Below are 11,775 nucleotides of genomic sequence, written 5' to 3' on the forward strand. Positions count from 1 at the left end.
CAGTGGTATTTTGGGATTGAACACCATTAAAAGGGTCGAAATAAACCCATGAATTCACACCAGGCACATGCATAGAATTGTTGTGAGGGCAGGTGCTTAGGCTAGAACAAAGTATACCTATCATAAAGATTATTCATAAGATTAGTATCACTCTGTAAAGAAATCACTGCAGGATATTTTCAATTTATATTGTAATCAATACAAACTCAAAGGTGTACATTTCACACATTTACAGTTTATGTTTTCTGACAAAGATTGGAGCATAAGCAGCATCACACTAATTATATACCACAATAATATTCCTCACCAGACTGTCAGTAGTTTAACATCTACCTTGAATCTAAAAAATTCAACTAGTAAACTTGTCTAATTTGTATAACAGTAAAACTCATTTAATTATCGGCCTGCCCATCTCTTTCAGAATGGATAGCTTAGTTATTATGATGCTATATGCCACATTAGATATAAAAACATATTTGATTAGAGAGAGTAATTTTTATACTCAACAAATGAAGAATAATCCAGCAGAAAGAGTACTTTTTCTCATGCAGGGCAAAAGGGCAGGTGTTTGAGCATCACTGGAGTGCACATTACTAATTCACACCATGACGAGGATTTTGAAACATTTATATAAAGTGATTTCTTCACAGCAAACTATTTTTGTATAGATTAATTTTTCTGCATGTTTCCTTTGTTTTCTACCTTGTTGATCCCATGTCATGTTTTAGTTTTTTTAACTTTAAACTAACATGATTAAAAAGTAAATATTATCTTACTCTTATATTTAAGTTATTGGGCCTTTTCCTGAAAGGACTTCCTTCAGTACTTTTGCCAGCTGCATTGTCAGTTTCCCAATGCTTATTTTATTCTAGTCGTACAAAAACATTGAGAACACCACGATGTGTGCTATTTTTTTTTTTTCAATGGCCTAAAGACAAATAATCATGTTTTATATTCTCTCCTATCTGACACAAAATCCAATATACAAGTAAGCAGTCTCTTATTGTGTTTTCAGTCACCTTTGTGTGGATGATTTCTTGAGGAAAGCTGGTCATGGCATTAGTCAGCCATCCCTCCAGACTCTTGGCGAAGTTCCTGATGGCTTGAGTGAGAGTGCCTGAAGAAAAACAGGTGTCCAAAAAGTATACATTTTAAAAAAGTGTAGTACAAAAGCAATTGTGAGATTTGTTTGACAGGTTTGTTTCATGTACTCAACGGTTATTGTTTTTGTGGTACCCCACTGAGAAAATAGGCTCTTTTTAGTTAATTAAAGCCATGGCATAATTCCCTGGACACCTCGTTTATGATAAAGCACTGCATTACGATCCTTTCTATGTGATTATAGTAAAGATATGTATCAAAGTTACTGCATTAATGGCCAAGAGAAAATCACGTGGATCAGGTCAGTACATGTTTTGGTCATTGAGTTGAGCTTTTTTATGAATGGGAATCAAAAAACAAAAAAACATTGTTCTATTTGAATTTCATTTAAAAAAAAAAAAGGCAATCGAAAAACAAAGTGTTCTCATTTTTTTGTGTCGAAGAACAATAATTAGATCAAACACATTGATTTAAATGTTTTCATTTTCATATGACAACAAATAAAATTCCTAGTAAACAGAAACAGAAAAACAGAAACGGAAAAGCTGTTTTTTTATATTGACTCCGAAAGAGGAGGTTGTGATTTGAAAACAAGATGGTGGACTGAACTCTATGGAGAAAAAAACAGTGTGGTGTTTTATCCTGAGAGTCATAAAAACCATATGATAATCAATATGGTTTTATATGCAAACTTAACATAGAACGCCTTTTTTTCCCCTACAGGCCAGTAACAGCAACTACCGGTTCTGGTGTGAGAAAACATCTGTTTGTTTTTTTTCCGCTGACAGTTTAATTATTATTTGTTGTTGTAATAAATATAAAATGAAAAAATTTACATTTCTTAAGAAAAAAGCTAATTTTTAGATCTACCTATTGGTTTGGCACAAAAAACCCACCCATTTTATTTTTTGCATTACAAAATAAAATTTTAATAAACCAATCATTTTTTGTTTTTCAATTCCCATTCATGAAACGAAAATTCAATGACCCAAAGATACACTGACCGACATCAAAACCCTGTAAAAGTTTAAGCAAATACTGCAAGAAATCGAGTACTGCCTTAATATGCTTTGTGCAATTAACATGCCCGTTTTGTTATCAATTCCAAATATTTGACTGTTTTTATAGACTTTTTGACACCCTGTATTTCTAGAAAATACACTGACTGGGAACAGGACGCAGCACATCCGGGATGAGGATCTCCACCAAGGCCTGGTAGAGAATGTGATCGCAGCTTCTCATCCATAACCGGACTGGTTCATATTTACACAAAGCCACTAGCTTCTCTCTGGGCAGCATGCCGTCCAGTTCGTCATCACTAAGAAATAAATAATCCAGGTATGAATGAATAAATGATATTGGTCATAGTGTCACATATTGATTGCTTTTATTAACCTATTTAGTTTTAAAACACAGTCCTAGGTTTCCTGTTTGTGCTCTGACCTGTTGGGTATGGTGGTGCTTCCCTCACTAGATGGCGGTGTTGAGTACCAAAAAGTCTGCCAGAGTTTTTCAATGTAGTGGAACTGGAGGTTCATGACCACATCCAGAGTAGCCTGCAGGCGGCAGAGAGAGAGGGAAGCGTGGCAGGAGGGAGGGAGGGAGAGCGGGAGGAGTAAGGGGGACAAAACATTGAGAGTGCAACCATGGTAACCAGACACACAACACAGCTCCTACAGGCTGCTCCTGCTCACAGTGGGCCCCCGACTGGTTAGACCGTGAGCCAGCGGGAACACAGCACATCAATCATGGGCAGGATCCAAAAGGTCACGTTTAGGTTTCATCCCCACTTCAAATTTGAGGCGGATTTTGACACATTCCTTTTCCGATGACAACGTGTTGACCTTGCTTACCCCATGTCACTTATTTCCTGCATAAACGTGTGTGTGTGTGTGTGTGTGTGTGTGTGTGTGTGTGTGTGTTTGGTGGTGTGAAGAGGCACAAAAAATAAGTACAAAATTTATTGCTGATTTCAGAGCAACCAAAAGTCAGGTTACAAGTGTAACCCAGCAACACAACACATGTACACATCCAAAATTCAACTCATCATAATCCTCTTTTTTTTTGCCGGGGCTGCGATTTATCACAGCATATCTCGAGTTCCTAATAAATTGGCAAGAGTAAGTGGACTGTGCGAGTGTCAACACTATCTCTCTCACTCCCTCGGAGCGAGCGAGCCTGCTGGATCTTTTTACAAAGCGGTGTAAGCTTCGATCACATGCTATGTTTTTTTTTTTTGCGTCTACTTAGCTGTCGCCATGGTAACCTTGTTTACTGTTGCCCCCAGCAACAGGTCAAACACAAAACGCCAAAACAAAAAGGAGAATTCCCCCATCCCCACTGAACAAGCTTGCAGTTTTTTTGCCTCACAGGGAAAACAGCGTGACTTGTAAATGAAAAAACACACATGATCCCATTCATGGCAGTAGACAGAATATTAATATATTAAACTTCCGCACAAACACATTTGTGACAGAATGTTTTAAAGTTGGCAGTGAATGTTTGTGGTGAGGAAAACATTTTCAGCCATAAACAAACCAAATAATCTGTCATTAAATAAGAAGAAGCTTCAGGTAATGAGATAACAGGTCATCGTTGTCTCACAAGCGAAAGGAACTACAGTAAGTCAGCAGTCGGAAGCAAAAAGCGGTGTGAGAGTGACAGAAATGTGCTGGCAGACAAAGACGGGAGCCTGTGTGCCCGTCCACAGACAAGGCAACACAAAAGGCCTGCGAGGGGGCCACCACAAAGACACCAAGATGTCCACCCAGCGCACAGAAAGGTTAATTGGCATGTCTTGAAAGCTGCTTGTGGATGAAAAGACAGCTGGAACAAAGGGAGCATGGGGAGGATGGACAAGGGTTGCCAGTGATAATGCGATAAAGCACTTGGCTGCTTTAATCACACACGCTCCTGTCCGTTAAGCTCCCTGATTGTAATGTTTCTTATTATTCAACTTAGTTCTCATATTCATGGCCTCACAAATCAAGGGAATGACACAATCCAACAATGTCGGACAAAGCTAATGGACCACTGAAGTCGCAGAATAATTCATTTATTAAAAGAAATGTAATCAGCAAATAAAAAAAGCGGTACTTCAACCTGAGTGTTTTGAGTGTTCTCTCGCCTAATTGTTATGCTTTAGATTGCAAGCGAGAATTAACAAGATTAACAAGCATTAGTTAGCGTACAAGAAAGCCAGAAGAAGTGGATGTTATTCATTCAATTACTAAAAAGGAATCTTCAAAAACATGGTCATGTGTGTGGCCAACTTGGCAAAGAAATTTGAGCACATTACTGCTAGTCTGCAAAAACATTAAAATAATATCTAATTGAGGGATATTTATCTATAACAATATGGAAAAGCTGCTGATGGTGTGTTTGACAGAGAAGCAGCTTGAAGGAGTTACCATATAATTCCCCTCTCTAAGGTGAATGCTGTACATTATTATTACATTACTTCTTAAAACTAGTGTAGTTGTTACTAGTACACTCTATTGTATTGTTTTTCAAACATTATTTCTCATCTAAAAGTTAGTTTTTCTTTTCAAAAAGCATGCTAAATGTTAAAATAGTCTAGTGTTGGGGGGCCAAGCACCAATTAAATTGATTTTAATTAACTTCAATAGGCGGTGTTGATTTGAGATACAAGTATTTTGAGTTAAGAGCTCCGTCTCAGAACCAATTACGTTGAGGTACAACTGCACAGTCTTTCCTATACAGCTTGTTTGCATCAATATGAAGTAAACAATGATTATGTGACATGAAACACACTTTTACCATGTGGTTCAGTCAGCTAACAGGAATTGTGTGATCGAAGAAGGGGGGGTTGAGTTAATTGTTTTTAAGTTGTTGCAGATGTCAGTTCATTTTATTCATCTATTTTGACAATGAGGTAGAAGCAAAACATGTAATGGTTTGTACAGCAAATAAATAAGTGACATCAAAATAAATAGTTATCTTAAGTTCTCAATAGTATTTCCATTCAAGGGGAGCGGCATAAAAAAATGCTACTCCCAAGGGTGTGTGTGACAGAAAATATGTGATAACCACTGCTGTGGACATCAAATGATTTTGTGCTTGAAATTAAATAAATTGAATGAAATGTAAGTCTGCTACATAGATTATTATTTAAGGCCCAGGATCGGATGTCCAATTCAGATTTTTTTGTCAAATCTGATCTTTTCAGTGGCCGTTCACATTACAAAAAAAAGCGATTTCTAATGTGAATACAATCTGACCCGCAGGCAGACATGATGTTATGACATCGCACGCACTGCAGTGTTTCCATAAGTAAACACGGCTTCCACTATAGTCGGTCTTCAAGGATTTCAGGGATTTTGTGCGATCAAAATCAACATTTTCTGAAACAAATTATTGCGTGTAGAAGATTAAGGGGGAAGAGGACAAGTGTATAGTCGGTCTTCGAGGATTTCAAGGATTTTGTGCGATCAAAATCAACATTTTCTGAATCAAATTATTGCATGTAGAAGATTAAGGGGGAAGAGGACAAGTATTTCGATTCTCGCAATTTTACGGGATATTTAGCTTCGATGTCTGCTTGAAAAGGGTGTCTGTGGGCGAGCAGTCAGAGACAGGAGTAGTTAAACTTTCATGTGAGTTCCTAAAACATATTATTTTCACCTGTTTTCTACTGCCTTGTCAACTATTTATTTTGTAACCGTCAATTTTGGCAAATATTTATGACGCTTATTGCTTTTTGATGACGTTATGGTCAGATAAATGTGACCTGATCGGGGCGAAAGCGTTCACATTGAGGACGCGTTGCATATATATCCGATTTATATCCACATACGACAGAGGCCTGGGTTGGATATGAAACATTTGGGATTGCACTGTTCGCACAGACCTGAAAAAAATCAGATACAGGTCGCAAATGGGCAAAATAAATCGAAATTGACCTGCAGTGTGAACAAGGCCTAAATATCTTAAGGGTTTTGTTGTGTGAAAAACTACAAATAGAGGCGAGAAGACCACAAGTGTGTTGAAGATGCATGGCCAACACCTACCTCGCAGTGGTCTCTGTAGAGCGTCTGCAGCTTCTTGATATCGTTCATACTGATGTGCTCGGGCGGAGGCTGATTGCCCACTTCAGGAGTTGGAAACTCAGGCAAGCTGTGGGATGTGTCTGCGTGAACCACAAAAGCCAGCAGGTCATCACTGACTTTGGTCACTCACATGCATGTGTTCATTGAAGTATATAACAAGTTACATTTATGTTTGCATGTAAATAAAAAAAAGTATTATTTCCACTTGTGTACTGACCGATGTACTGCTGATGGTGCTGGCTCTGAGCTGCTACAGATTGCTCCGGAGTGTTGTTGCAGTGGGAACTTACACAAAGGTTGTCGGACATTCCATCCACCTTCTGCAGAGGTTTGAACCTACACACGCACGAGACAGAACAGGATATCGGAGGCACGTCTTACTATAGTGAGACATTTGTGTTAGCTTCAAATATGTAACATCAAACTTTATGAATCAAAGAAAACATAACAATATATGAGGAGAGCATAAGCTAGGAATGCTGACCTTTGCTTCTGGTGGACAGGCTGCTGCCTCATGGCCATGTACTGGGTGTCCTCCTGCAGCCGGTTTAGTGGAGAATCTGGCTTCACCCGGATGCCGTAATAATGATACTTTGAGTTTCCCCTGAAAGATATAAAGCCAGACAACATGTCATCAGTGTAATCACTGTCATTAGCCCGCCTCCAATGTCTATAAGCATTATCATACTCGTCACATTGCTAATAGCTACATGATTACAGTTATCACGACCAGGGGGTGAAAGGACAGACTCCAAGTCGTACCTGGTTCCGAGGCGGCGGGTCCTGAGGCCCATGAAGACGGAGCGGATAAGCTTGCCAAAGGAGGCTGCATTGACGGGATCGAGTTTCTGTTCCTGGCAATGCCGCAAGTAATGGTTATAGAGGGAGCACCGGGGCAGGCTCACCCCCTCTGCAGTCTCGTAGTTGTCCAGCAGCCACTGGAGCTAAACATATACACGACAGAATCAGAATCGTCCAATGGAAAATGTCCATTGATCGTCATCTGGCGGACAATGGACAGGAGCAACAAATCTTATCATACCAAAACATGGGAAACACATATGCAAGTGTTTCCTCTACTATTAAATTAGAGGGGAGCCCCGCTTCCTCCAGGAACCCTTTAAGAAAAGATCTACAAATTTGAAATATACAATTTGAGTAGTTTTCTGCAGAAAGTATATCTTTGTCTTATTCTTCAAAAGCAAGTTTTAATAATATAACTAAATTACTTTGTAGGATTTTAAAAAAAATGGTCTTAAAGGAGTCATAAATGCAAACCCCATCTGTTTTTGTGTATTTGGGGTCTCCATGAGAACATTTGACTTCAAATTTATAAGAACTATTTTTCCCTGTTCCAAATGAGTCTGAGATGTTCCCCTTCTTGTGACGTATGGCAGCAATATCTCTATACATTGTCATGTTTTCTGACTATCTTTAAATGAGTAGGTAATGTATGTTGTACTTTTGAATATACAGAAGGAGTTACCCAAAATGATTGCTGTGTCAGTTCATACAATTTATGACAACAATGGATACAATAAAGCAATATGTCTTATAATTCTAGATACAGTATATGACAATTTGTAAAAGTATGTTTGCATGTAGCCTCCTACTCACTATTGATATTATTAACAAGTAGGACACTGGCACAGGTAGTTACAGAGTTAGGGTTTACCATACATTGTTTATTTGCATGTCTATGAATGCCCTGAGATTGTTCATTTGTGTTTTGTATTGCACTTAAAATGTCGCTTTTTGTCTGCACTGCACTGTTTTTAACAACTACTAGAGAACTCGGCGTCTGGCCTGACACAGTTCCTTAAAACTACAAAAATGGCTGTCGGGGCGTAGAAACAGTTTCACTCAGCTGGAGGCTCCAAAACGGCTTGTTTTCAGAGAAGGGTTTAAATACGGGTCTGTAAAGCAACATTTATGCGAAATTTTGTCCAAACAACCACAACAATGTAGACCACAAGGAAGTGTCAAAAAATCATAATATGAACCCTTCAAAGTTTGTAGGCACAGTTTCGCTAGCAGGTAATCAGAAGGGGAATTCAGTTATGTACACTGATGAGCTTAGGTTTTGCGCATCACAAAACAAAATTTTTCATTCATGATTTGTCATAGTCTGTCAAGGTGTAGCCCAGCACAATCATTTAATGATCGGCTAAATGTGTCCAAGTCCAAGTACACTCCGTCATAAAGGGACAGGAATGACTGTTTCGGGTTCTATCAAAGTGTCTTATTGCCACAAAAGTAATATGTTTGGAAAAATCACATACAACAAATCCATGCAGAGATGTAAGTGACAGCAAATGAAAGCAAACGAGGGATGTGTAATACTGGGACATTTATGCGTGCCAGTGGGACAGTGCAATGTTAGTCGAGCTAGCGGTAGGTGGTGTGTTCAATGAGTAGAAACACACTACCTACAGGATAAGCCACAGATTTCTCCCCATCCCTCACAGATTCTGTCCTTTTTAAAGAAAGTTCCAGATAGACTTACATGGCTGTTGAGCAGGCTGCTTTTGTGACTTGCAATTCCTTCAGACTTTTGGAGGTTTTCAATCGCCATTTCAAGCTAAAGAAAGAAGGACCATGCAAAAAAAAAGTTGGACACAGAAGGGGGAGGAGGCAAAAGAGTGAGAAAGGGGGAAAAAGTCAGAAGTAAGCAGAAGTACATTAAAACACAAAAAATAGATAAAAGGAAATAAGACTGTTAGCAAGCAGCCAGATCATTGCATTTCCATTCAAATCAGTCAGTGTTGCCGCCAAATCCATTATTGCCACACAACAGCATGCAAATCAAGGGACCTCGAGTGTAGTTAGCTCTGTCAGAAAACTCTAATGTATGCAAATAGGAACTACAATTAAGGGCACAGGTCACGTCAAGCTTAGAGACAATAGACCAGCAATGCCACCCCCCAAGTACCAAAACCTATCCAACAATGCCATGTGGAAAACAAACAGGACAAAGACTACATTGACGTACAGTATAAATCTATTTTAGAATTTTGTCTTTGATTTGTGAAGCAATACAGTAGATAAAGCCAGTGACATTCAGTTGCGAAGGAAATCAAGACCAAAAGAAAAGGACGTGCTACTGCAGCCAACTGGAGACATAGAAGAAAAAGAAAAAAAGAAGGAGGCATCGTTCCAACCCCTAAGAATTCTCCCGAGGGCTCTTGGCCAAATGGTAATGAGCCCCAGGGGTTGCTTTCTTTCGTAGGGCCTTCGAGTGCCTGTGAAAACCTCTAAAAAAACGACAGAGCTAAATTATTTAAACCAGCGTCCCCATTCTACAGGCTCTCCTGGTCCTGGTTCACTGCAGTGCCGGGATGTCCCAACTATGGCTGCTGTAAAGTTTAGGGCATGTCCCTGCCAATGGAGTACGTACTATTTTGCCGCTTGGATAGTAACACCTGCCAGTTTGGAGACTTTTCGGTGGGCCTACTTGATCCATGTTACTATATACTTGCTATAATAGAGGAACGATGGCACCTCGTCAATGCCGTTTTGCAACCTGCTACTTAATCCAGTGGTTAAGGGGCAAGAAAACTGTGGCAGCTAGTGTGGACTATCTTTTTGTCACATAATAATCACGCAGTGACACAATGACCATTCCAGTGCTAACTTACTTGGATCATTCTGCAATGGCTCACATTGTAGTTCACATAACTACATTTTCTCTAGATGATTATCCCTGTAATAGAAAGAGTACTGCAAGAAAGTAGGATGCTCACCATAGCTGAAGAGGAGCGAGATGAGTGAGATATATGGTTGCGACTTCCCTCCATGTTTCCTCCATGGATCAAATAGGTGCTGCCGCTAGAGATGATATGGCTGCTGCTTACGTCCATGGCAATGCCCACCATGCTATGGGGTGGCACCCCACCACTGGCAGAGGAGACCACCGTGGCAACATGAGCACCACCCGCCTGCGAGTCAAAGTACGATCCCCCACTGCTCTGACCGTACAACTGAGCCTCTGGGTTGTAGTAGGCTGTGCGACTGTGAGAAATCACTGTGGTTAGCATGCAGCGAGGACAAATAACAATGTTCCGAAATATAGCAAGAGACTACATATTATATTAGTTGTAAAGAACTACAGTGGTACCTTGTTTTTCGTTGGTAATCAGTTCCAAAATGTTCGGCGAAGACAGAGTCATACAAACACAGAAGCAATTTTCCTTTAGTAATATTAATATTATATAGCTTTAGCTTTTAGATAGACACCTTTTCAGATCCCCCCTCTTCTGCCAGGAGAGGATACCAGGTGACCACGGATCATTTCTGGAGAAGTACCAGTCTGGATGAGGTGCTAGCTGACCCGAGTTGTGACCCAGGGTGGACCAATATTTCACTGCGACCGATCACCTTGGAAGTGGGGTCCCTACATCTGCGGTCCCTTCTCAAGGTTTCTTTTTTTTTTTTTGAGAAACTTGTTATTAAGGGCTATATAAATACATTTTGATTGATTCATTGACTGGTGATCCGTTCTGGACACTCAATTCACCAAATGATATGTGGGAAAACACTAGTTTGTTAGACGCAATGTTTGGCCATAAAATAACCTGAGAGGGCATACAAAAACAGGCGCAGACATTTGCCAAACATTTTCAACAAAAAACAATAACTATGAAAAGTGGGGCGTACGAAAACCGAGGTACCGCTGTAGGTATTATTGGGAGGCTGAATCCTAGCTATGCCACAGCGGCTTTAAAAACCATGATGGCATGACAACACAGATATTAAAGATGAACATCTAGATGGATAGACTTTATTAAAAAGCTAAGGGGAAATTGCGTGTGAAGTGTACTTTGTAGAACATGTGCGATACTCTTGCAGTAAAGTGAAATGATGTAAAAATGCTCACATTGTTCCATTAGTGTAAACTGCCTCTCCACCTTCCCCTACATAGTGCACCTGGGATGGATACACATGTTGTGATTGCTGCACCTACAAAGAATGAATGCAAAATAAATTCAGGGCAATTTTAAAATTCAATTTGTTTTGTGGACATATTTTATATAAGATGCATTGCAAACTGACAGGCACAGATTTGTGAATTTAAGGAAAAAGAATAGTATAAATTCCAGACTATATGCCGCTACTTTTTTCCTACACTTTGAACACTGCGGTTTATTAAGCAGTGCTGCTAAGTTATGGATTTTCTTTATTTGCCAACAACCATAATGTTTTGTGTTCAACAAATAGTTTTCATTAAAGACAAGTAGAGACACTAAAAAGGTGTGTTATTGTTTGTGCTACGGTGCCATCTTTTAGACGAGTTCGCTCACTGCAGTTGTTGCGGGGTGAACATCTACAGTATTTTCTTTCGTTTAGTGCTTTAAACCAGAAGTACAAGTGTCGTTCCGTTTTCTTGTCCTCCATAACAATTTTACACGTATGGATTCTTCATTCATCACTCCAAGCAACATTTGCAAGTTTTACAATATATCTAAAACTTTTCATATTTGCTAAACCGTCCCATGTGTGATGTCTGTAGGAATGTTTTCATGCAAATGTGTACGTGCTATTGTAATGTAATGAAGCTAGCGTTGTTAGCATTAGCTAATATGCTAATACTTTTACAAGTGTCTGT

At 39.4% G+C, this 11,775-nt stretch overlaps 1 protein-coding gene across 2 annotated transcripts in view; it reads right to left on the reverse strand.

Moving 5' to 3' along the window:
* Positions 1 to 11,775, reverse strand: part of LOC133635290 (DNA-binding protein RFX2-like) — a 30,573-nt gene that overhangs the window by 16,672 nt on the left and 2,126 nt on the right. The window contains exons 3-12 of one of the 2 annotated variants that reach the window (XM_062028340.1): positions 11,047 to 11,129; positions 9,914 to 10,181; positions 8,677 to 8,751; positions 6,933 to 7,114; positions 6,655 to 6,774; positions 6,388 to 6,506; positions 6,132 to 6,250; positions 2,545 to 2,657; positions 2,268 to 2,419; positions 1,020 to 1,117 (exon numbers count right to left, since the gene is read on the reverse strand). In XM_062028340.1, the coding sequence (XP_061884324.1) occupies positions 1,020 to 1,117; positions 2,268 to 2,419; positions 2,545 to 2,657; positions 6,132 to 6,250; positions 6,388 to 6,506; positions 6,655 to 6,774; positions 6,933 to 7,114; positions 8,677 to 8,751; positions 9,914 to 10,181; positions 11,047 to 11,129 (1,329 nt within the window). The remainder of the gene's footprint in view (positions 1 to 1,019; positions 1,118 to 2,267; positions 2,420 to 2,544; positions 2,658 to 6,131; positions 6,251 to 6,387; positions 6,507 to 6,654; positions 6,775 to 6,932; positions 7,115 to 8,676; positions 8,752 to 9,913; positions 10,182 to 11,046; positions 11,130 to 11,775) is intronic. The other variant, XM_062028341.1, reaches the window with a different exon arrangement.

Source organism: Entelurus aequoreus, linkage group LG19 (genome assembly GCF_033978785.1).
Source record: "Entelurus aequoreus isolate RoL-2023_Sb linkage group LG19, RoL_Eaeq_v1.1, whole genome shotgun sequence".
Classification (NCBI taxonomy): Eukaryota; Metazoa; Chordata; class Actinopteri; order Syngnathiformes; family Syngnathidae; genus Entelurus; species Entelurus aequoreus.